General features: G+C 38.4%; 1 protein-coding gene across 1 annotated transcript in view; it reads left to right on the plus strand.

Annotated features, from left to right (window-relative positions):
• TRHDE (thyrotropin-releasing hormone degrading enzyme) overlaps positions 1-26,300 on the plus strand; it is a 213,789-nt gene that overhangs the window by 78,534 nt on the left and 108,955 nt on the right. Inside the window, exons 5-7 of the mRNA XM_010561962.1 lie at positions 5,244-5,398; positions 11,884-11,997; positions 24,962-25,099. Of these exons, the coding sequence (XP_010560264.1) occupies positions 5,244-5,398; positions 11,884-11,997; positions 24,962-25,099 (407 nt within the window). The remainder of the gene's footprint in view (positions 1-5,243; positions 5,399-11,883; positions 11,998-24,961; positions 25,100-26,300) is intronic.

Genomic DNA, 26,300 nt, shown 5'->3' on the forward strand with positions numbered 1-26,300 from the left:
AGCACAAACTTCTCTGTCATATACTAAGCAAACAGTGCAGAAAAGAAAGTTTTTCAGTAGTCAGTTTAGATATTTCTTATAAGTACTGTTACCAGTAGTTCTTTATCAGTAGAAAAATTGGGTATTTCTTACAATAGCTGCTGTTTGACTTAATGGTTTTTAACCAGAGCTGTCACTTTTTGGAGTTGGCTTGTTCCTTAAAATCTGCATAAATCATTAAATGGTATTCCATTACAGAAAAGCATCTTCTACTTATTCTTTGTAGAAGAAATGGCTTTGATTAAAGAATCTGAGTGGCAGAAATATAAACCCTTTTTATAAAAAGTTTTTTTTTTTTTTTTTTTTTTTTTACAACAACAGTCATTTAGGAAATCACACAAGACCTTTAAAGAGATTTAATAAAGCTATTGATTGCATTATGCAGCATTAGGAAAGCGCAAAACCATACTTTGGGTTTTCATTTGTCAAGACTGGCATAAACTGATATTAGTCCATGCTTTCTCTTAATTTGTTGAAATTGTTGTCAAAACCCTGAAATACCTGGGTAGCAAGATATCTGCACCTGAAATCTTGAAGAAAGCCTCTCTGAAGAAATGAATGAAAATAATGTTGTGAGAGGCATGTAGGTAAATTCAGATTATTTTTATAGTGTCATTTCTGTAATAAAAATAGGGATTATATGGGAAAAAACATGGAGTTCATGGACTGAACAGTTTATTTCTGTGTGTCTCCTGGTTTTATTAAGGAAAACATATGTGTAAAGATGCTTGACAGAGAATTCTTGTTTCTCACTGTATGTTCTCATTTACAAGTTGCAGTGTTTCAGGGCCCTCAAATTTATTTGGGACACTTATGTATGATAACAGAAAATTTTCAGAAATTGTTCACACAGTTAGTTATTCTTCCCCCCCCCAGTCGGTGCTTTTTATCTTCTACCTTGAGTATTAGAAATTTAATACTGTCATATGTTCTGCAGGATCTAGCTCTCAGTTACATTTCAACCAGCAGCTAAACCAAATAAAATTGCAGTACATAATATTAGTAAGTGTGTTCATGCGTGTGGATGTCTGTCTGTGTTTATACGCACACTCATATTCATATGTATAGTAAGGATGCGTGTCTGTTATACCAGTATCTGCATCAGACTTCAAACCGAGGTGGTTAAACATAGTGGAATCACAGTGGTGGACAAGGTGCTTTGATGTTTGTAAAAGAGTAGGATGATAAAGGAGGGGGGAAGGACCCCCACATTTAGGGTACTCTGCATGAGAGAGTTGGATCTTGTTTGGCATTTAATCCTGCTCACTTCTAACCCTGCTCTCATTTAAAGCAGGAGTGATGTTCCCAGTCGTGTGGTGTGGGGAATTTAATGGTTTATAAGGGTGCCTAGAAAATACTATAACTGAGTGGGGGAAAAGGAAAAACAGTATCATTTGTTCAAATTGTGCAGATTGTAAGTTCATAGATAAAAAAAACGTTGAATGTTGATTCACTCTGTGACCAACTTAGGTGTTAAATTGTTAATTTCTATTTTGCACTATGATGATACTTGCTAATAATGTCAGACAATTATATTTTGATGTAAGCTCACATAGTTATGATGCCTTAATTAAATGTTTGGAAATAAAAGCAGCTGTTGAGCTATGTACGTTTTGTGTGACTTGAAATGTTTTTCATGAGATTCACGCAGAAATAGATTTAAAAAAAGTCCAAATGGTATCCTTGTATTCGAGTAATTGTGCCAGTATAGTATGTTAGTGTGAAGTTCCAACACGTTTTTGTCCTGATGGCTTTGCTGGTGATTTTATTTTAGCTGTATAGTTTTTACTTCTTGGTCATGAATTTAGTCTCTGTGAAGGCCAAGAGGTGGAAACCCTCTATTATTCCAGCAGTACACAGGACTCTCTGCACTGCTGTATCAGGAAATCTCAAGTAACAGTTTTATGATGTATGAGGATATTATTCTCTGCAAGCAATAACACGCATTTCTATTTCCCCAGCAATATCCACATAATCAAACATTCACAAGTGCTTTACAAAGAATTTAATTAAACAGTGTGCACAGTAACTGGATGCAGCATACACACAAGCTGTTATATATTCAGTAGTTCACATTTTGCAGTTAGTGCAGAACACTTTTGAGCAGTAATATGTGTGAATGATATTTCTATCAAAATGTGCATCATCACCCCTCCTTTTGTACCTTGCCCCTTAAAAATTACACTAAAACCTCAACAGATGTCACCTCCAGGAGTACAGGATACCTTCCTCAGTGCTCTAATGGTGTGATAAACAGAGGGAAACACAAATTCTCATGTTGAGACTTGAACATCAAATGTTATTCCTCTGAATTCAAATGTTTATGACTCCTCAGAGAAGGATATAGATTATTGTGTCTTTTACCACAAAACTAGGCCTGTTTGGAATTTTATTTAAAGGTAATAGAAATTTGTGGAGCAATCAAGACCGACCACTGAAGAATTTAATTTCTAAATTAACACTGAGACTTGGACATTCAGAGTTTAGACATGGACAATGAGAAGCAAAAGATTTCTCATTTTGTGATAATAAGTATGTTCAGAGTCCATCCTTCAGTCTGGGGATTAGGAAAGTCTCTTCTTTGGCATTAAAGTGCAGTGCATCCGACCCTGCGCTTGGAAAAGGTAGGAGTGTGCTCGTGCGTTGTGGTACACTTCTTAATTCATTCAGCATTATTGGTATGCTCACGTCACCTGCAAGGATTAGCATTCTGGAAACCAGCAGGGTTATCTGTTACGTTTTGGTTTGTCTGTTCAGCAAAGCCCTTTAAGAGTTAGCTGATGCAGAGAGGAGTTTCCAGGCTTGCAGAGCAACGGGGCTGTGTTGGATAAAAGTGATTTAGAGTATCCCTCTGCGGTTGTCTACCTTCAAGGCAGTTACCCGTCCATCAGATTGGAAGGTTTTATTGGTATGTCAGTGCTATAAAGTATCGGTCTAAACCAGCAGACCAATACCGATGACACAATAGTGACAGGCAGTCTATAATTAGCCTGCAAAGGTGTTTAGTATGAGATCTCACCCTAGTTTCCCAGTTCCACAGAGTTATTCCAGTTTATTACTGGTTGACACTGACAAAATCTGTCCATTATGACTGGCAAGAAAGACCAAAAACTACAAATGAACCCAAAGGAGAGAAAGGAAACAAAAGGATCGGTTAAAAGTAGGGAAATAGTTTTACCTTTGTGCTAGTTCTATTTTGGTGTTGCTTTGCTTATTTGAGGGGAATTGCTGAAAACTTAATGGGTGTAAATAAGAACAGAGACTCTCTGTATTCTTCTTCTGAAGATGCCTTTTGGAGGAAAGTTTAATTGCTGTAGGAGAAGTTAACAGCTTTCTTTACAGAGTTGAGAATGGGAGAGATCCCTGTTTAATGTTCATGAAGATTTGCCATTAACTTCAGTGATTTCACCCAGTAGCCTTTGTGTCCTTTCTTCTCATTCTTATCCCTTCTTTGTATAGCAGACAGGAGTTTTACATTTTGTATGTAATTTATAACAAATTGCAGTTATTCTAAAAAATTAGTACAGTTCGAGCTTCAACTGAAAAAGAAAAGGAAAGCATGTAATTTTGAATTTAGTCGCATGTCTAATCTTGAACACCGTGTTTTGGATTTTTGCTTTATTTTCTTTAATTAGGCTCTTGTTCTAGCATCTGCCTTTATATAAAATATTTATTCTTTACCATTTGTAGTACGTCTCTGTTTGCAATTTGGATATTTTCAGTTTGCTTGTATTTGGAAGTAGCTGCTAGACTCTCTCTGTGCTTCCACTAGAAGGCTGGTATTTTTATGCTTTTTGCAGCAGGCCCTTTTTGGGAGTGCTGGAATATATCCAAGTTTTCCATTCCTGGTATTTCAGTGGCAACTTCCTGTGAATCCTGAAGTGGAGCTCCTGCTGTCAGGTTGTTCTTCAAGCCAATTCCACCACACGTATCAGCAAGCCAAAACAGACAAACTTAGGAGATGCTTCAGTGCTGTGATATAATTGAGAGTATTATCCAGAAGAAGCAGGTCAAAATTTTTCTTCTTCAGGTTAGGAAGTCAGCCCAGAGACCTTTCATCCCACCCAGTGAAGTACCACCTAGATATACTCGTGTTCACTGCGAATGAACTAGCTTTAGAACCAGAAGTAAGACAGCCAAATGAGAGGAGTGTAGCAGCCAGGCTAATTAATTAAGAAGCCAGGCTAATTAGTTTGCCTGGAGGGAGCACCATGCTGATGTGACGATGTAGCTTCCAAAATTCTGGCTCATTTGTACGCGGGTTGCACTGGGCTTCTTGTAGACATACAAGTTATTTCTGGGCTCTTTCAGATGTTTTTGCCATGAAGCAGCATTGTGTATTGGTTTAATCCCTATGTCAATTTAATGTAATTTTGCATTTAGTTCCAGACTGATAGTCAATGTTAGTTCCTTCTCAGTCTTCTGCAGTAAGATTTTCTAACACATGGATAGACATTGTGATATTGTCTTGTTCAACCTCATGCCACTGGGAGAAATTCCCCACCACTTTTTTTTTTACCTGATGAAGGACGTTCCTGTCTTCTTCCTAATATTTTGTCACTTAGTGAATACAGAACTGAAATAATACTCCTGAAGTTTTGTATGGCACTGTTGTTCCAGCCTGTGGGGCTGAGAGGTCGCTGTCAGCAGTCCTGTCCTCAGAGGATGAATGCTAGCAATAGTGTACACTCAGAGATGCCTTGTTTGTAAGAACTGGTGATTCTGACCAGTTTACCATCTTTCTGGTTGTTAGGAAACAGTATTCCTTCAGTGCTCCCCTTAACATCAGTCCTTACATGTGGTTTGATGTGTAAGATGTTCATAAAGGAGTCGCTTTAATGAAAAGATAAAAAATACATACCAATTACTACATTGATAGGGTATTGTGAACGTGAGAAGCAGTATCAAACCCAGAAGTAAATCAACAAGGTATTGTAAATAAGCTGGATTCTGTATAGAAAACTTCAATTAGAAATACTGTGTTACAGCAATAACATGGTAATTATGTGTGAACAGATAGTGGCATAAGATAATATTTTATTAATGTTTCCTAAACAACATTACTAGAGAGCTGAAATTCAGTTTTGTTTTTCACATGTGTGTTATTTAAAATGCTTTTAGTGATCATTTATGGCCTTACTTACAATAGCTCTACAGCATAGTAGCTCCCGCAAGGTGTTAACGTATATTCTTTCTATTTCTAGATCTGTTAGCTGTGCCTAAGCACCCATATGCTGCTATGGAGAACTGGGGACTGAGTGTTTTTGTGGAGCAAAGGATACTGCTAGACCCAAGCATTTCTTCTATATCATACCTGCTGGATGTCACCATGGTCATTGTGCATGAGCTATGTCATCAGGTATTAAAGGTGTTCAGATATTTGATATTAATGTCAGAAACCATGCATTCCTTTTCAAAACTGAAAATGAATTTGTGTTGTTCACATAGACAGTTGCAACTTTTATTGTGACTGGAGTCCAAATAATACGAAGATCTGTAAGACACTTCACTACAATGTAGAAACTGGGAAAACTCAAAATGGGCATAGAAGAGAAAATTAGTAGCAATCTGTCTTCTGTATGATTATATTCTCTATGTTTGTGTGTGAGCATGCTGTTGGTGTGTAGACTAAACTTGTTGATAACTGTAGAAAACGATTTATTGCAGAACTATAACAGATTCATGCTGAGTTTCATGTTCATGTCAAAAAATGTTTTGGCTGAAATCAATTTGGTAGTCATCTTCTTCCCTCACTGTCCTGGGTTTGGCTGGGATAGAGTTAATTTTCTTCCTAGTGGCTGGTATAGTGTGTTTTGGATTTAGTGTGAGACTAATGTTGATAACACACTGATGTTGTAGTTGTTGCTAAGTAGCGCTTATCCTAAGTTCCGGATTTTTCAGTTTCCCATGCTCTGCCAGCGAGCAGGGGCACAAGAAGCTGGGAGGGAGCACGGCCAGGAGAGCTGACCCCAACTGGCCAAAGGGATAGTCCATACCATAGGACGTCGTGCCCAGTATATAAACTGGGGGGAGTTGGCCGGGAGGGGCCGATCGCTGCTCGGGCATCGGTCAGCAGGTGGTGAACAATTGCATTGTGCATCACTTGTCTTGGGTCTAATTTCTCTCTTTTTGTTATATTCCTTTTCATTACAATTATTGTTATTTTTTTATTATTCTTATTATTATCATCATCATCACCTTATTCTATTTTAGTTATTAAACTGTTCTTAACCCATGAGTTTTACTTTTTTTCCCCACTTCTCCTCCCCATGCCACTGGGAGGGGGAGGAGTGAGCGAGCAGTTGCGTGGGGCTTAGTTGCTGGCTGGGGTTAAACCACCACAGGCACATATACACATACTTCCATTTTCTTTTTCTTTTCTTTTTTTTTTTTAATTTGGTGTTGACCCTCTGTTCATTAATGGTGGATAATTGAATCTTTATGTGTACAGAAACTTTTGTATCAATAAGAAAACTTCGTAATAAACCCATATTACAATTAATTTTACATTTCTTCCATCTTCTTATCTCAAACTAAACACATTATGAGTAATAAACACATTAGTAATATTGAGTTGAATGCAAATGTTACTGAAGAAATTTGCTACAGGGGCAGGAAACCCTTTCTTGCACTCATAAGAGGCATAATCATAGCCTTCAGGTTAAAATGAATGAAATCCTACTGTGTAATCAGCATGGCTTACATCTGTGACTTTACACAGTATTCTTTAAAAGGCAATGCAATTTCTTAACACTTTCTGCAAATAAAAAGTACCATATAAAAGGGAGCCTTTGTAATGGAGTTCTGGTAGATGAACTTGGAAATAATAATGTTTGGTTCATATTCATGTTTCACATTAAATCTGTCGATTAATATGAAGTCCTCAACTACAACACGAAATTTTTATTGAAAGTTATTGCTGGTTTGTTCTCAATATGATCATCTGATTTTGTTATATGCTCTTTATTGTGCAGTACAATAGAGTAGCACACTGTTTAGCTAGAAAAATTACAGTGCCTTAGGAATCAGGTGTGGAAAACACATATTAGGTCATCAAATCCCGGCTCCTGTTAGTATTAGATTCTTGTGTGTGGTGCATTTTGTAGTGCCGGGTTCAGTGCTCCTGATTACAGGGTTATGCCGCTTCCCCTAAAGCCTTTTGATTAAATCTGATGGTCAATAACTTTTTCCTAGTGTTCAGCTTAAGTCTCCCTTTTTCTGAAGTCATTCCATTACTTCCAGTTATTCTTTGCACCTCTTTAAGAATTTCCTCTGCTTCCAAAGCAATTTATTCTTCAGATGTGGGCAATTATCACATCTGTAACTTGCCAGGTTTGTTTATTTGATTCTCATTGAAATTGAAGCCTTTTTACATTGTTTTGGGAATATCAGAGGATCACGAAGTGGGTGAAAACTATATTTGAATTTATTTTAGGGTAGCAGTGCGGTCAGAGAGTGCTTTTAAGTGACCTAAAAATTGCAAATGAGAAGGTTTACCTGGTGTCCATGTTGATATTGCTTCCAGTGCTGCTCTCTTAATTAAAAGTATCTTCCTCCAATCATGTTTCTGCTGTTTCTGTTTTAGTACCATGCCAGTCAGGTCCTTGCTCAGCTGCTTCACTGGATAACTAGCCAAGATAGAAAATAAGGAGGTGGAAGAAATATTATTTCTACTTTTTAGATGCAGAATTGAGTCACAGAGAATACGGATTTTTCATCTGCAAATAAAGTTTAAAGGGACAAACCCTCCAAAAATACAAGCCACAAAACACTTTCTAGGGCCTCCATCCTCCAGTATTGTCTTTATTTAGCCAGTTTTTTCTACTTTTATCTTACCATACTCAGAAGCCCCTCAAGGAAACTTTAGCTGTGGATAGCATAGAGCAGGAACTGTAAACAATACTAGCTTAGATGAAAAGGTAGTGAACTGAGACCAGGGTGGGTCCAGGATCTCTTGCCTTTGCTATTTAATTGTTAATTATTCACTGCATTCATCCTCTTTTGCTGTGCATCATCTCATCTGTGAACTTGGGGTGGCACATGAGTACTTCTCCCCTTCAGTCATTTTTACACATAGAATAACAGAGATTAACCAAAATCACTTCTGGCGCAGCCAAAAGTATAATCCACATCTCCAGTTTTACTTTTTATTTATTGATTTTCTTTTTAAATTTTAGGTAAGAGGAAAGGGAACTATCCTAAAATATGTTTTCCTAAAGTACATATTTTTCTTTTTTTTGAAGAATTGTATCGTTGTCCTGTTTCCCCAGATTTTAATCCTTTGACTTCAAGACTTACAGAACATATTGAGCATGTAGCAAACTAACCTGAATGAGACCCTTGTTACTTATAGTAACATAGCAATTGCTTTGCTAATGTTGTTCCCAAGATTAGAAAAATCAGACAAATATTAAGAATTGGGATTGTTACCTTTAGATATGACTGTTTAAAATTGGAATTCCCAAACCTGCTGGGTATTAATGCTTGAGCACAGTGTCCAGGACAGATAGAAAATGAGAGACAGGATTGCAGAAGGACAAAGAAATTCCGTGGTTGTTAAAATACAGGTAAAAAGTGTGTAAGAAGGAATTTTACACCCAGTTTCTTCATAGGTGACTTTGTAATGCTTGACCAGGTATTTACTTTAGGTACATGTTTTAAGAGGGACATATTAAAGTTACACAGGCAATTTTAGTTTTGTCATTTTCTAGGTTGCTAGTGCTTGATATTTCAGCTTGAGTGTTCTTTTAGAACATTTTATGTATTTAATTAAAAAAAAGAAATAATTGGAAGAAGGAGTGTTTTGGCATCAAAGCTTCTCCTCCAAGCCCCAAAACACAAATGAGATATTGGTCACAACACACATATTTCTAGCAGCTTAAGTTGATAGCTTGAAATAACTACCATAATTTATTAAAATAATTCTATTAAGGTAGTAATCAGTTTTATTTGCGTATCACAGATCAATCCCACCTACAGCCTTTGAAGAAAGTGTCATTTGAATTTATGCACCATGATTTTTTGTGATAGTTTTCCCATATGAGCACAAAACTTGGTGTGACAGATTGAGTTAAAAAGGCATGAAAGCAGAAGGAAAATTAAAAATTTCTCAATCAATTTTTTTTAATAATCTGTAAAGAAAGCATATAGGAAAGAGTGTCCTTTCAGTGTGTCTGTAAAATAAGTGCCTTCTGCATGTCAGGCTGAACATAATACCTGAGGGAGATGAAAAATTTATGTAATCAATTTATTTGAATTCATTTTTCTTTTCCAAGATTGAGGCAAATAGTGTCTGTAGTCAAATACACAAATAAATAAATAAACAATTACTTAAATAAATGAAGTGCTTTACTTAATGTTTTCTTTTCAGACATGTAACACCTAGGAAGATAATAACACTTTTCTGCTGGAAAATTTGGCTTCATTAATTGCAGTCTCTGGGACTGCTCTGTCTCTGACATTGATAACTGTCTCTGATACTATTCAAGACTAGTTAAGCAAATTCCCTACATTTTCATATTGGTATCACATGCTGTTTTAATGCCTGTAAAACACTTCTTCCTTTAGGTGGATAATTAAATGAATACTTTTAATTGTATCATTAATAAATAAACCCAGAAAACTCACAAAGGAGTATAAGAAATTATCTTTTGTGACATCATAAATTAATGTTATTCTTTTGAGTTACAAGAGGATGTATTATGAACTTTACAACCTTTATTTTTTAAAATCTCTCTCTGAATAGTCATAGCATACCATGACTGGTGCTGGTTTCGTATTTGTTCAGCAGTCCTCTTGTAATTCAAGATATAAAATCTGTGCTATTGTGTTTAGTCTGTTTGTCATTAGAAATCATTTAATAGACCTATTCTAGTATAAATATAACTTTCACACTCCTCTGGTGGTATGCTACTCTAACATTTCAAATTGTGAAAAGTGCATTATCTATATGAAAGTATTTCCAGTGTTTCTTTGTCTTTTCAGTTAAATGTTCTTAAGATCAGGATTTATCTCTATTGGTCCTGTAGAGAGTTAATTTACTGATAGCCTTCAGCTAGATTATGATCACCGAGTTTAGTTTCACTTGGTGTGTGAATATGACTTTTGTCAACCTCATCTTTTCTCCCTAAGTTTTTAAGTTGGTTGTCAGTGAGATTCGTTGTCACGTTTTACTTCATTTTTTCGTTCAAATCCTATTTACTGAACATTGTGTGGCAATCTGGTAATCTCAGTTTCTGTAGTCTGTTCTTTGGAGCCCCTGTATTCACTTCACTACGGATCCTTGTTGCAGCATTGATCCTTCCTTGGCACTATTCTCCCTCCACAAAGACATGCACAGAACCGAGACCTTTCATTCACGTCCCAGGCAAAGCCTCCAACCGTCATGAAAGCAAACCGCTTACTGGCCAACTCCGCTTTCATTCGTTCCCCACTCTCATTTCGGTGTCAGCAGCAGCTCCTCTGCTCTGACGTGAGTCTCTCCCCCTGGAATACTTACTCGCTGCTCACTTTTGGTGTATTTTCAGAGCTTATGACTCCATAAAACCTCAAAATTATCTCTGTTGATTATGAATTAATCTCATTTCTAATCACCTTAAACAAAAAACTGGCAGAGAATTTTACTGAAAGAAAGTTTTGGTATTTGTTTGGCAAAAAAGATGGTACAGAGGGTATGAAACATGTTTTCGTAATAGTGTATGTGTTTCTGCTCTTACCACTGGTGTTACGATGATCCAGGTTGCACAGGGCCATTACAGTCATTTAAACAGGGTCATCCATCAGCGGAAGAATTGATGGTGCCTGATTTCCTTGGAATTTTTGTCCTCATTCCTCTTCCAATGATCATCCCAGCTCTGTCTAAAATCCCCCTGACACCCACGTGTCCTGTACCGCGACAGCTTTGTGGCTGTTGACGGCTACTGAGCAGAGTATCTTATGTCCGCGTTCTTGCCTTGCCTTCGGTTTAGGTCCTTCTCTTTTCAGCTGCTGATCTTCATGTACTTTTTTAGGAGTTTAATTAGCTTTGAGATCTCTGTCCTTCTTTCTAAATTAGATTGAAGTCAGTGGGGAAATTCGAGAGCGACCTGGGGTGAACGAGAAGGCAGTCAGCTCGTGTAGGGTTCCTTTGCATAAACACAGGTGGTCCGTGCCAGTGCAGACACCCTCTGCCTCCGGTTGCTGTTCGGGAAGGCTGCAGATCTCCTGTAAGTCCTGTATGAAATTTCCTAGGTCTGTGTGGGTATCTCGGATACCCTGGGATGCTTTTAAAGTAGCATCAACTACCTGTTTTCAGGCGTTTGAGTCCTACCCACGGAAAGATGGCATGATTGTATAAAACTGCTTTCCTTAGGAAACTGGCCAATGAATGGCGTATCAGTAGTGTTGTAAATCTTAGTGGGCAGGCATCGTGGAGAAAGAAATGCTAAAATTTAGGTCTGGGGTATGGAGATTGAGTTCCCAGTTTTTCAAGTTTCGCACTATAAATAGTGATGTTTCCAGGTAATGTATCAGATTACTTGAGTTAGAAGCCTTTTCTGTCCACTGTGTATGTTAGTCCCTTAAACCTAGGGGAGCATCTCCTCTAGATAACTAAAATAGACACTGCGAATAGTCTCCTCAACACTTCTTTTCCCCGGCTTGTACTTTTCTAATGTTTTACTTCAGTAACTTGTGCATCCTGTAAAGGCTTAATTCATTAGTACATAAAAAAAACAGTTAATGAGTTTCAGTGGGTGGTATATACACCACTGTTTTTATTAAAACTTGTGAAGAATGTGTTCTGTATAAATGAGATGTATACAGACATGTTTTCCTGAAGGCTGTTTATTTGAACTTCCTTTGCAGTGGTTTGGTGACCTTGTGACTCCAGTTTGGTGGGAGGATGTGTGGCTGAAAGAAGGTTTTGCTCACTATTTTGAATTTGTTGGGACAGACTACCTCTACCCAGGGTGGAACATGGTAAGTCAGGTTTATTTTGTTAATTTGGAGACTCCACAGAAAAGTTGCTCTGCTGTTATACTCCTGCTTTTGTTATAGACAGGGACTGCTGAAAAATAGCAAATGATGCATGCAAGTATCAGATGTCCAATGAAGCAAAATCACTAGGTGTGAAATAATTTGACAGCATTCCAAAAGTGTAATCTGAAATTTATTACAAAAGAAATAAGGTCGTGTCTATCATAACTCAACATTAAAATAACTACTGTCTCTCTGCTCAGAAACATTTTGGATTAAAGAAGTTATGATTTAACATGGACCATTTTTGAAAATATTCAGAATATTGAATTTTATCCACAAACCTGAGATAGATGGGAAAGAAATGTTTGGCTAAAACATACTGTAAAACTGACCATATTTTTTCTTACAGTATTCTGTTCTCTCTCTAAATTTACTCTTTTTATCTTCCTGCTACTGTTTGGCCACGTAGCGCTACATACAAAGTTAACATGGGATAAATGAATTGACAGTCTGGGTTTCAGTATGTTTTCCAGCTGTACACAGTTGAACATGCTTTGTCAACTGGTGTGCAAATATGGAGCTCTCTGAGGGCAAAGCGGGAAGGGACGTTCTTTTGGAGTCCTGTTATATCATATCATACCTGCTCAGGTCCCACTTTATATCAACCGCTGCAGTCTAGAAATACTGTCCTTCTAAGAAAAATAAGAGATACGAGATGTCAGGAGAAGGAAATTGTGTGTGAGACCATATTGAAAGTTGCTATATAGATTTTATCGTCCTTTGGAGAAATTTTTCTGTTTGCTATCCTTTTGTGTTTACATAGGTTTAATTATGTGGCAAAATATTTGTTTTATTAATAAAGGTTGCCTAATAGAGTTTTGTTGTAGCTTGAATGTTGTGTTTAAACACTTGCACACTAACTTCTGAAAATTTTTTTCCCATTTTTCAGGGATTTATTGAATATTCTTATCCCAGTAGCTTTTGTGTGGCATGAAATGTAGATGCTATAATTTTGAGTTAAAGCTAATTTTTTAAAATAGTTGTATTTAGGTATGCATCTTGTGAAGTTTGAATTATCTGTAGTATTTTAATTTTTTCTTTAGGGTGTCAATTGTGGTTTATAATTGCATTATGAAAAGGAAAATAAATCTTTATCTGAACTGACATCTGCCTTGCATAGGTAGGCTTGTTGGGTTTACGTAGCTTTGGTTTTATTAAAACTCATTCTCTTCATCTTTATGAAAAACACATCCTGAATTACAATGTAATCATTCTAATTATGAATGCAATGAAATCTGGCAGGCCTTTATGATTTCAGCATAGTGAAATGTCATAGATGACAATGTTTATACACTGAATTTTATCTTCAAATCATCAGTCATTTGTTCTTCACATAACCAGTTTAACAAATGAAGAATAACTTTGCTTTAGAAGTCATTTAGAATATAGAATATTTGCTTGAGATTTCTCTGTAATGAATATAATGTTCACTGTTATGCAAATGACATGCCTGTCACGTGAAACCCTGGAGTCTTAGCAGAATACAGGCAAAACAGTTGGGTTGAACAAGGTATGACCATTAAACTTGGAAATCAGACACATGCTGCATAAATTAGAATTAACTACAGTAGTATTGCTGTGCCTGAAAAAATATTAATCTGTCAAGTTTTTCCTTAAACTAAGAAGGTAGACGTGAAGTTTTCATAGGGCTTTGGATATCATTGGCCTCTGATATAAAAATAATCATACTGTCATATTTAAATAATTAAAGAATTGGTGGCAAGATGGAACACTTAATGAGTTAAACATTTAAACATGCTGCATTCAATTAGCAATTGAATCAACACTGTGATGTTTCAGCCTTATTACAGACATTGTAGGAAGAGGAAGCAAAAGGTACAGTTGCTGGAATTTGGCTTGCTGGATATTTTTATGATTGGTATAAACTGCATTTGCTGTTTAGAACATACTGACATTTGTAAACTTGAAAAAATAAGAAGTGAGCATTTATAAGAAGAAAAACTGTCCCAAACAGCTTATGTTTTTTCAAAAGTGAAGGATACAGTACAAGCTTCATGAATCAGTTGCAAAAACAAGAACTACAAACCTTATTTTCTGTAATAATGGTTAAACAGAGCAACATTCCAGCATTCTGGGTGGTGTTTTGTCAGCAGTAATTCGTACCTGTGTAATATAAATAAAAGATGTTATGGTGTATGATACCACAGCTCTTTGCATCAGGAAAACAAAGAGTAATATGCCACAATCCTCTTTCTAAAGAATTGGGAAAGTTAGACAGTTAACTTCTTTCTCTTGTAGTTCTGAAATGTTACCCTTGAAAGTTTGCTCAAGAAGTCCATGGACTAAAATGTCAATTTCAGCTTATTTTCAGCTCATTAAAGACTTTTTGTCACATTTTTGTTTGAGTAAGTGTAGAAGCAAAAGACTGGTGGTCAATTCCAGAAAAAGGACTTTTTTCTGGAAATGCAACTAGGGCAGTATGGATACATCTGAATTAAATGGATCTATCCCCAGCTTCCTACCTAACTTGTTGGATGCTTGTAGGCTACAGGCACACAACGCTTTCACCATTAAAGTTCTGTAAACCCCTAAAGTTTTACTACTTGTCTGAAGATGAGTCTCTTTTAGTAGAGCTGAGCATTTTTCAGTGTCCGTCTTATTTGGCATTCAGAGTCTTGGTATGGCTGAACCTGAGACTCTTTAGGAGAGCTATTCATTAGGCATGTTCACACCATTATAACTTAAACCAACAGCACTGAGTTCTGCACAAAGCAGAGAGCCATGGGTTTTATCCGAAACCTGTTTTCTGGCTTTTCCTTCTTCTCTAGGTTCTTTAGCTTGCTTAAACATTTCTTCTTCCTCTGAGGTTCTTGATTTTATCAGTTTTTCTTCAATTGTTTTATAAGCTCTTCTTTTACCGCAGGAAAGATGGATGGATAACAATATTGACTGAACTGCCATGGAGCTGTAACGCTTTACTGAGCTTTCCAGCAGGTCTAGAATTTCTGGTCTTGTCCAGAAGGTGTTTGCATACTTCATCAGGCTTGCATAATGAGAAGGGAAATCCAGTCCTTATTAAACCCTTCCCATCCTTATGTCCGGGATCCTCCTATTAAAATTTTGGGTGAAGAACAGAATGAACAGTCATTCTGACAGAGGCGTCCATTATTCGTTGCAGTTAATGTAAGACACATGAGAACTCTCCCGAGGAAGCGGACAAAGTTTTGCTTGTTTTAAAACAGGAAAGTGAGCTTTCTGTGCTGAGATCCTTCATGGTCCACCATTGGTCATAATAGCCTTTTTAAAATATAAGTTACTTCAAATCAAAGCTAGAACTTCTCATTTCCATCCCTCAGCTAAAAAATAAGTCCCTGCATGTTACCTTTTACCTCTTGAAGTTGAAGCTACCTTTGATTTTGCAGGAAATATGTCCCTACTACACAGTCATTAGACAATCACAATGGAAATTAATTCACCGTTCTTCACATTTCAGCCTCTTACCTTGCCTGTCCCCCAAATGAAGTTTTTTGAAATTCTTATTCTGAAATGTCTCAAATTCTTAATCTTAAATGTCTTTCTTCAAGGTTTTGGAAGTTTAAACAATTGTTTCTGTGTTGTCAGGATGGTTTTAAAAAGAAAGCTGGCACTGCAAACTGTTTCCCCCAGAGGTCAGGGAATTTCACTTGATAGTGTGTGCTCAGAGTAGTCATCTGTGTGTGAATTCCCTGGCTGTTGCTATTTCAGGACTTCGAAAGAGATGAGGTTTCTGTATTAGAGGCTTACCATATAACTGGTTGGTTGTCTCTCCATGCCATCAAAAAGCAACAGCAGCTGGATGTGAGTTCTTGGGCTGTAAGATCTTGTGACTCGTACGACAAGGTAATCTCACCTCTGTGGAAGGTGCCTCTGCTAGTTTTAGGATCAGAGAAAAGAGAAAATTACAGCAGAAAGCTACATGCTGGTCATTTCCACTTCATAGCCCTGTCTTTTCTCATCTACCCTACTCATGTTCCTCCTTTCAGAGGCCCTTTTGCAACTATATATTCCATCTTCCTCTCTGCTTGTTTCTGTCATCATCCTGAAGTCCTTTGTATGTGGCTCTGTAAAGGAATTCAGCTGAGGCTTACAGATCCAGGAATTTTACCTCCTTATTCTCTGGTGGAAGGAACCATAATGTTTGTCCTTGAATGTCTCTGGTATTGGGGTAGGTTTTGAGGACTATGACAGCAGGAATTACTGGCATGTAATTTTCCCTTTCATCCATCAAACGAATGTCAAATACTTTAGTGGTCAGTACCCGGCTTTTTGCTGAGAGAGCATTTCACAGAGCCTTGCTGCCTTCTCCCTTTTCTTTATTATAATAAAGTTAGCTTTGCTGACAACTTTATTGGCTGAGTCAAGGTGTAGTACATCAGTGATATTTTTTAATCCTCTGCCTTCTCTATCTATTGAAGCTCTGGGATAAGATCTCCCACTTTCTTGTGTGCTTACTACTTTTATAATTAAGGATGGTCAGATTTGCCAGAAATTTTCTTAGTATTAAACAATTGTGATTAAAGTATATGGAGTAAAACTTTGTGCCTACGTGGAAGGGCGTCTTTCATCTTTCTTAAAAGTGAACTATGCTTCCTTTACATTATTAGGTTCCACAGTCTAGATGATCCTGCCGTTACTACAGGCAGCTGCAAATAATAACAGGGTTGCATATCAACATTTCTGTTTTAAAAATACTTGCTGCAAGAAATTACCTTTGCCTGAAAAAGTTAATAGAAAACCATTTAACTGAACTTCATTACATTAAGTACTTTGAACATCAAGCAACATGCTGCCCTAATTCTTGATAAATGATCTTAATTGCCTGTCTTTGTCATTGACTCGATTGAAATAATAAAAGTGAATACGGCCATTAGACACATGCATGTCTTTAATGTGCTTTGACTCAGATTGCCTCCTAAAGCATTTGTCTCCATCTGTAAAGTTTTTTTAGGTGTCGTTTGAGTCATAGAAAACCCAGAAAATCATTATGAGTTTTGAAGTAGACTTAAGACATGGGCCTTTTGATTTATTTCATTATTATTTTGGCATTTCAGACCTGAGCTGTAGCCTGCTTGATCCTTCTAACCCAACATAAATATCACGCTGGCTCAGCATTGAGAGAGATTCAGCCTCTCATTTTTTAAAACTACTTTCATCTCTTCTTTTTTGGTTAAAGGCTCCCCATGCCAGTATAAAGTAAGCGTTTAATTAATACCACATGGAGTGTTTTTTCCCCCAGTAACTGCTCAGTGAAGTCAGTCCTTGTAGGATTTTCTGTTTTCACTCAACTATGGGGGAAGCTTTCAATGTAAAATTAACTAGAATCTCATGTATAATTGACTTTGGCAGGAAAAGAGAGATATGTAAAGGTAAGCTGCAAGATCTTCTGGTTGCTAATTACTAGTCCTTTTAACGTATACCAGTTTAGAAATCCTTTTACTAAATTTAGCTTAAGGAAATAAATTTCCATCTCCACATGCTCTTCCTTAACAGTTTCTTTTTTTATGTTCTGGCAAGGTAGATTAATATATGGAATTCTGAACTCTAAGTAGTTAACTCAACATTTAGAGATCAGACATAAATGAATATCAACATTTAGATGAAACATTTATTCAGGAGATTAACTACAGGTTTGGAGAATGTCAGTGTCTCTTCTTTCTTCGTGTCATTATCTGCTCATCTTGAGAGAACAGTTGAAATGACATTATGATGAGAGCTTTTGGGTCATGTAAGTTCAAATCTCCTGAGTTCAGGGTTTAGATGAAGCTTTGGTTTCAAAAAGAAACTTCAGTCAACTGGCTGAATTTCACATAATTTTAAATTAGTAACCACTTTGTCTTTAGTAAAAACGAGAAAGAAACTTCATGGCAACTTTTGCCTGAAGGCAAGGGCTCACTGCAGGATAGCCCTACTGAAACAAGACTATGCACTTCATCAGAAAGTGTAGTTCATATGGGAAGTTCAATGGCAAAGCTGTAGCTGTATATTTGAAGGCATCCTTACTGAAACTGCTTCTCAAGTTTCCTGAATGTGCTGCCACTGTTTATTTTGAAATTGGGGCAGCGTGCAGTTACTTGGAACACAAGCTGGTAAGTAATTTTTGGTGTGCCTGCAAATCATCTTTGGTTCCTTTAGGCCTTAGCTCACTGAATCTCATCACTTTCAGGTTGAAACAGTCTAGGCATGCAAAATCCATCCAGCAGATGTGGAGCACCCAGAAAGTATTCTCACTGATGGTAACCTCTGGCAGTTGTTGCTGGAAGTTGACTCAATGTACTGACCACATCTCAAAGCCCCTTTTCATTTAACTATTATTTACTGTTTCTTGAATTGAGCTGAATTTCCTCTACAGATTCCCCCTGTGGAGTTTGAATCAGAGGATAAACTTCATACTTTGTTGCCTAATGTTTTAAAATGCTCTGGAGGCAAATGCATGAGGAGACAGTGGATCTGTGTTCATCCATTTGCTTAATGAGTATTTCTGTGAAGGCAACTACATATAAAGTGGCAAAACATAATCTTGGATTGTGAAACCGACTTTTTTTTTTTTTTAAGTGCTGGTGGTCAGTATGTAATGTTTCCTTTTCTGATGCTCCCTTTTTTGTACTGCATCCTCCCATTCTGTAGGCCTATATTTGGTGTAATGGATCTGGTGTACAACCAAATCAAAGCTATACCTGAAAAACAGAGTGGTGGTAGGAAACAGCAGTTGAAGTAGCTGGTGAAATTGCTTAAAAACTCCAAATCAACTACCCATCTGCTTGGCAACTTAAGCAGGTGGTCATGAATATCTGGTTTGGCACTTCATTGAAAAGAAAATACATATCCAATTCTCCTTCCTGATATTCAAAGCTATTGGTCTTCCTTAACTATGAACTCCTAGAACATCTACATTGTTTTATAACGAAAATTCTCAGTCGGTGCGAAAATTTCTCAAGCAAAGGGACAGAAGTTTTGCAAGAACTTTGACTGCAAATGCGGAAAAGAAGGCTATGAAGGTAGACACAGAACTGTGACATATTCACAGCTGATAAAGGTAGAATGTGTTGCAGGCTTCCTTCAACAAACTATGCACATAATTGAAGCACACATGCAGAGATATAAATTAAAAAAAAAAAAGCAATCTGTAAGCTGCTCAAGCTATTTACAAAAAATTACTGTTGGGAAGAGAGAAAGAGAAAGAAATGTTGCTTTCACTTGCAAGTACTCAGGAGACTTCCTGTGCTATGACAACTTTGGATTTATAGGCATGTAGACAAAAGAACTTGATTTTGTCCCCCAGTAGATCTTTTCTGGCTTTAAGGTATTTTATTGAACCTTAGGTTTCTTCATAGATGATATTCCTCTGTAGTTTGTTAAGCTTCACCCTGAAATATATTGTATTAGAACTGAACTGCTGGTAGTATATATGCTGGTGTTCTTTGATTGCTTTCAAAATTTGCCCCTATTTCTTTTTCCCTATGGTGCACTTTCCCTATAAACCCAAGTATTGTGTCTTGCAAATGCTTGTTTTGTCAGGCATGAGAGATCACTTATCTCCTTTGTATTCCTGATGGCTAGTAAAGCTCTATATTTTGGAGAAGATATTTCCAGCAAATTTGTTAGGAAAATCACTTCCAGATTTGCACACCAATATTACGCTTTATACATGTAGATTTCTCAGTCCATAAACTGTTTGAATGGCTGTCCCAGAACAAAGGCAATGCCTTTAATATTGAGGCCTTTGATCTTTTCTGCGTACTAATTATCAGTTTTGGCTTTCGTTGTGCTATTCCTTTTGTTCCACTGTTGGATGTTTTCCATTTTTTTCATTTTAATTCTTTTCCCTGGTATTTCATATTAATTTTTAGTAATTATTTTTATGTGACTGACTTTAAGTATTACATTATTGTCATGCTAACTTGTACTCTTACATTATGCCTCTGTATGATATTGTAAAATCACCAGCAGCAACCCCGTTCCATTACATCATTGTTATCCTGTTATGCACAACAAATTTTTAATGGCTCTTGAGGGTGTAGTCTTTTCTGCCAAAAAACGTTATTTCACAATTGCTTTCTTTCCAGTTATAGGTAGACTGGTTGAATGGTGGGCATCCCGTTGGGGATTAATACATAAAGAGTGACCACTACCTTTCCATAAACCTTCCTCCTTAGAACAAGGTGAAAATAAACCAGAACTAGAAAGCTTCCTTGTGGTTAGCCAGTTTCTTACTCCTGATTCTTTTTGCAGTGGAATGATTTACACTACAGATCCACATTTAAACATCTCCAGATTATTTCCATAATGTGGAAGAATTGCTACAGGTGGAAAGTTTCTGACCCTGTTACCTGTTGCATTTGTGCTGCTTTTACCCAAAGCAGTGAAATTTGAATTTTCACAATGATTAAATGGTGGCTAAGGAGGGGAGAGCACAGAGAAAGGGATAAGTCTTTCAGGACAACCTTGTACCAAACAGAGAAGGTCTTATGGACGAGGATTAAAAGAAGTCATTCCTATGAAGAGTCAAACAGTTGAATCTAGTGACCACAGATGTTCGGGAAATAGTCTGAAAATGTAAATCTTCGAAAGGCATGTTTGCTTGGTAACAGCACTTCAGTCCCTGCACCTGGAAGCATTCTCAAGAGTAAGAGAGGGAAGGCAACCAGAAATAACTGGCATGTCTCTTCTTCTCAGCACAGGTCTGGTCTCCCAGAGTTTCACTATCCGCAGTCCAAGGAAGGCTCTGAGGAGAGGAGATGAAGAGACGTGTCTCCGAGTGGGCAGTAGGAGGATAAGGAGCAGAGGGGCTTCCTGCTTGCCCTTAAAGAAAGGCACAAATTTGAGTGGAAGCACCTCTGTCCTTTTCAGACTAGGCTTCTGCCGCTGTCATACCAGCTCCTGCTCAGGGCCCTGGCCCTGTGTTAGCTCTGCACAGCATTGTGCTTACCTGCAGCTACAGACACTTTCCAAGCAAAGCCTCAAGACTCACCTGAAGCCCTCTTTTCCTTACAGGCAGATCACAGCCTTTGGCTTTCCTCTTGCAGTTGAACTCCCTCGGAGGAGGGTCCTCTTGAACACCATTTTGTCATTGTTTCATGTCTGGCTGCAAACCTGTCACCTGCAGTGTTGACACCTCACTGGCCTCATTAAACGCATTCCAAGGTTGAATTTCTTTACAATTTCTGTGCTGCTAGGTGTTTCTTTAGTCCTGTAGGTATCATGTTAAAACAGATCAATTCCACTGTAGGGTAAAATAACTAGGGAATAGAAAGCCCCTCTTCCATCAGTATAAGTGGTTTGGTCACATATGTTGGCCTTTTCCTCTTAATGTGCTGATAGGACTTTAATAGCTGAGGTGGTGTTTCTTCAACATAATTAAGGCAGTTTTAGTTTCTTTCTGCATTTCTGGTTCCTGTTGCCTCTTCAAGCTGCAGGCCCCCTGTCAACCAGCAAACTCCTCTCTCTTGCTTTCTCTATGTCTCCCTGGAGTTCTATTTGAGTCTCCTTCTGGAACCTGCTCTCAGAGGCTTTGTACTAAAGGGTAAAAGTGGGAACGTTTTGGAAATCTTTTTAATTCAATAAATTTAGCTTTAGAGGTCAAAAGCCTTCTTATTTCTCACTGAAATGCAGGTTTACATGTTTGGAGATGTACTGGCTATTCCAGTTGTATCCCAGTGTGACAGTCTGCCATAAATTTCAAGGAAGACTTTTCAGCTATGGTAACTTGAATGAGTGATCATGAATCTAAAATGCTCTTTTTCAGCCCTTCAGGACATAACCAAAGAAACAAACAGAAACCCAAAACGTAGCCTGTCCTTTTCATATCTTTTGTATTCTTCTTATAGCTTCACTTTGTTTCCTACATGCTGATTTTCTTAATTCTAGGTTCTGTATTTAAAATATTCATTTGTGATTAACAGAGGTCCTTTTCATGAGTTAATTCCAAACAGTAACAATCCACTCCCACAACTGTTTGTCAATTGTGATATTCAAATTTGAATTTGGAGATGGGTCCATACCTCTGTGTGTTCATACCTCTGGTGGGTTGACCCTGGCTGGATGCCCCAGGTGCCCACCAAAGCCGCTCTATCCCTCCCCTCCTCAGCTGGACAGGGGAGAGAAAATAGAACAAAAGGCTTGTGGGTCGAGATAAGGACAGGGAGAGATCACTCACCAGTTACTGTCATGAGCAAACCAGACTTGAGTTGGGGAAATTAATTTAATTTATTACCAGTCAAATCAGAGTAGGATAATAAGAAAGAAAACTAAATCTTAAAACACCTTCCCCCCATCCAACCCTTCTCCCTGGGCTCAACTTCACTCCTGATTTCTCTCCCTCTCCCCCCCCAGCAGCGCAGGGGGATGGGGAATGGGGGTTGGGGTCGGTTCATCGCACGTTGTCTCTGCCGCTCCTTCCTCCTCAGGGGGAGGACTCCTCACTCGTCCCCTGCTCCAGCGTGGGGTCCCTCCCTCAGGAGACAGTCCTTCACGAACTTCTCCAACGCAGGTCCTTTCCGTGGGCTGCAGTTCTTCACGAACTGCTCCAGTGTGGGTCCCTTCCCCGGGCTGCAGTCCTTCAGGCACAGCCTGCTCCAGCGTGGGTCCCCCGCGGGGTCCCAAGTGCTGCCAGCAAACCTGCTCCAGCGTGGGCTCCTCTCTCCACAGATCTGCAGGTCCTGCCAGGAGCCTGCTCCAGCACAGGCTTCCCCTGGGGTCCCAGCCTCCTTCGGGCATCCCTGTGCTCTGGCGTGGGGTCCTCCCCGGGCTGCAGGTGGAGATCTGCTCCCCTGTGGACCCCCCTGGGCTGCAGGGGGACAGCCTGCCTCATCGTGGTCTTCATCACCATGGGCTGCAGGGGAATCTCTGCTCCGGCGCCTGGAGCATCTCCTCCCCCTCCTTCTCCACTGACCTGGGGGCTGCAGGGCTGGGGCTCTCACATCTTCTCATTTCTCTCTTCTCCAGCTGCTGTTGCACAGCAACTTTTTTCCCTTCTTAAATCCATTCTCACAGAGACACTACCACCATCACTGATGGGCTCGGCCTTGGCCAGCAACGGGTCCGTCTTGGAGCCGGCTGGCATGGGCTCTTGTCGGACATGGGGAAAGCTTCCAGCAGCTTCTCACAGCAGCCACCCCTGTAGCCCCCCCACCATGAAAACCCAATACGATATCTGTATGTATTACACATCATACATCTGATGAAACTGGGGCTTCGTTATTGCGTAATAGAGAATATGGCAGAGGTGTAATCGAAGCATGTACAATCCTTTACACATCAGCAGTTTTCCCCTGAGTAGGACTGTCATAATAATTGTTTCCCCACACCTTTTTTTTTCCTATAAAAATAGGGCAGTTACTAACTGTGTATGCCTGAGAAAATTTGGAAATGAACAGTAATACGAAGAAGACGGTACTTTTTCCTTCACAAACTTTACCTCATGCAGCCAGCTGAGAATACTAAGAGTGTGTTGGGTAATTGGCTTTCCTGCATCCTGTGTTTTTAATTGCCTGAATATACAATCAGCTCAAGGTACATTTCTTGTGCTCTAATGAATTTTAACATAAAGGTTTATTTCCAGATGGATCAGCACTGGAAGAGCTTTTTGGCTGTCTTATAATTTAAATTAACACATTGATACCAAAACCTTGCCACCCAAGAAATTAAACATAGAATTTATTATGTAATTGTGTGGTTATTTTATCTGTGGGGATCAAGGTGGCTTTTGAAAAAAATGCAGCATTCCCTAGAGTTTCTTTATATTATCACACTAGGTTGACATTAATTCAGGAACTGTTGTAATTTAGATAAAATTGAAGATATGTCATTTTGGGGTGAAAAAAAGCTTATTTAAACCTTCCATAATTTTTAATTCACTCTTTGCAGTTATTTGTGACTTGAAAAAAACAAGTAAATTAAGCTCTTCTTTCCTGACAGTCTTTTGGATTAGAGACATCTATATGAATGCAATATGAGGAGCTTTTAAGGCATGTCCTTTCTCAGCTGAAAAAGTCCCATCTAGCTGCGCTGTAAAAGTGAGTGCAGCACAGTTCATAGAGTATACATGATCATTTAATTAATGTTGCTGCCAGAGTAAATAAGCAGCAATTTTGACATATGTCTGCAATCCATATTTATAGAAGGTATAGAAGCAAATTAGTATGTTGGACGTTTGGGTTTGCACCTGCCTGTGATGTAGCTGTGACTTTGACTTTGTCATTTAACTTATACGTGCCGCTATTGTCCCACTTGTAAAGAGACATAATAATGATTTCCTTCAGGTGGAAGTTACAAAGTTTGCAGAACACGCAAGCTCTTGAGGAGAAAGGATTTCTATACCAGAATTATGAAAGACAATGCAGACATCTGCTGTGACACGGCCGTGGGCTCTGTTTTTTGTCCTGTCCCACGTCGACCTGCCGTGTGAACTTGGCACTAAGAGCCAAGTGACTTAAACCTCATTAAATAAAGCAGTAATAATTGTATTTACCCATCTCTGTCAAAAGTTTTCGTACCTGTGTATACAATGAGCTCTACTATTTGTAGCATCTGTGTATTTTTGTGATTGAAGACTGCCATTTTTCCTCTCTTCCCACTCCTTGTAACCGTGAGTAAATGGTTGTTATCAGAATTGTGGTGTGCACCGACATGTATTTTGATTCACTTAATAGTCTTTAATGTAATTTCAGTCAGCTTTCATTGCAGCAAAAGGTCTGAAGTCAGAGGGATCCCTGGTGCTCGAATTAGTTCCTGTCTATTCTATAAACCTGTTCAAGACTGTAGGAGGTCATAGTGGCTTACATTCAAACCAGAAGGTCTGATTTTAGTTAGCTGTCATATAGAGGCTGCCTCTGATAACTGTGCATCATTTCTGTATTGTTGTAAATGTATATTTGTCTGCGATATTACTGCATATGCTGTATTTCAGGAAAAGCAGAGATTTCTGACAGATGTCCTACATGAAGTGATGTTGCTGGATGGTTTAGCCAGTTCACATCCAGTATCCCAGGAGGTGCAGCAAGCCACTGACATTGACAGGGTGTTTGACTGGATCGCCTATAAAAAGGTGAGACTAATTAAACATATCTGTCTCTATATCTAGATATGTCAGTAGCTATTAGAAGATCACCTTGCATCTGTAAAACAAATACCATTGTAAAAATACATACACCACAGTGCTTATTAGCTGGGAAACTTTAATTTGTGTTGAATATATTTGGAATATACTGCAGTGATTGTAGCCAAATACATTCAACACATGGAGTTGTTATTAAATGTTATACGTGAACTTGGGAGGCTGTCAGAATTCAACAGGAAGATTTGAGTTTTTTATTACTATTTATTTTGTGGCAGTGTCTGAATTATATTCAATGCTTTAAAAAGCAGAAGGATATGTAGTCTTTGTCCTATTGAAACTCTCTAGAAAACTTGTCAAGTACTAAAGTTAAAGTTAAGTACTGTTTTTTCTGTTCTTTTTCTATGTGTGAGAATTTTTCCGTCAGCTAGTGAAAACTCTGAAGTCATTGCTGAACAGTGAGAATGGAGGAACTGCCTTGTGGGGTGATGAAAGGATGTGTATTAAAATCGGGCAATTTGAAATTGTATTTTAATGAATAGGAAGCCTTTTGGCCAGCTTTGGGACTGACCGAACAGCTTCTGTGCAGGAGTGAAAGGGCTGCATGCTTCCACCTTCTCCATCATACGACTAAGCTTGCTGTTAGCGTATGGCCCAAAAGCTGGTGCTTTCCATCATACCACATGATGATTCTCTGCTACATGGTATCGTGTGTAATGCTCTGCCTTAATTTCATGACCAAACCTGCTTGATGTGTGGTGCAGAGGCTGCTGCCTGCAGCCTTCCGCTGTGAAGGCTGTACGGGAGCTCTCTGCTGGCGATTTGGTCTTTTGACTATCATCCTTGTAGTTGATAATAACTTTTTGTTGCATCATTAGCTGCCTAACATCAGACTGTAACAAGACAGCAGCAGCATAGCACTGACTTGTCTACTGAGCCTCCAGTTTATCCAGTGCTCATTCTGGGCTAAAAAAAGGGGTGTACCCTCTCTTGCAGTCATCAGTTATTCCCAGTCAGCAATAAATTCAACTTGATCCTCTTCCATTAAAGGATCTTATGCCTTTAAGGATGGGCAAATGAGTGTGTGTGTGTGTGTATGTCCATGTAATAAGTATAGAATGTATTATGCAAACACAAAATACTTAGGAAAATATTTTAAAATGCTAGGGTTGCTCAAGAGCCCAAGTAACAT

This window comes from Haliaeetus leucocephalus, unplaced genomic scaffold (assembly GCF_000737465.1).
Source record: "Haliaeetus leucocephalus isolate CR32 unplaced genomic scaffold, Haliaeetus_leucocephalus-4.0 Scaffold151, whole genome shotgun sequence".
Classification (NCBI taxonomy): domain Eukaryota; kingdom Metazoa; phylum Chordata; class Aves; order Accipitriformes; family Accipitridae; genus Haliaeetus; species Haliaeetus leucocephalus.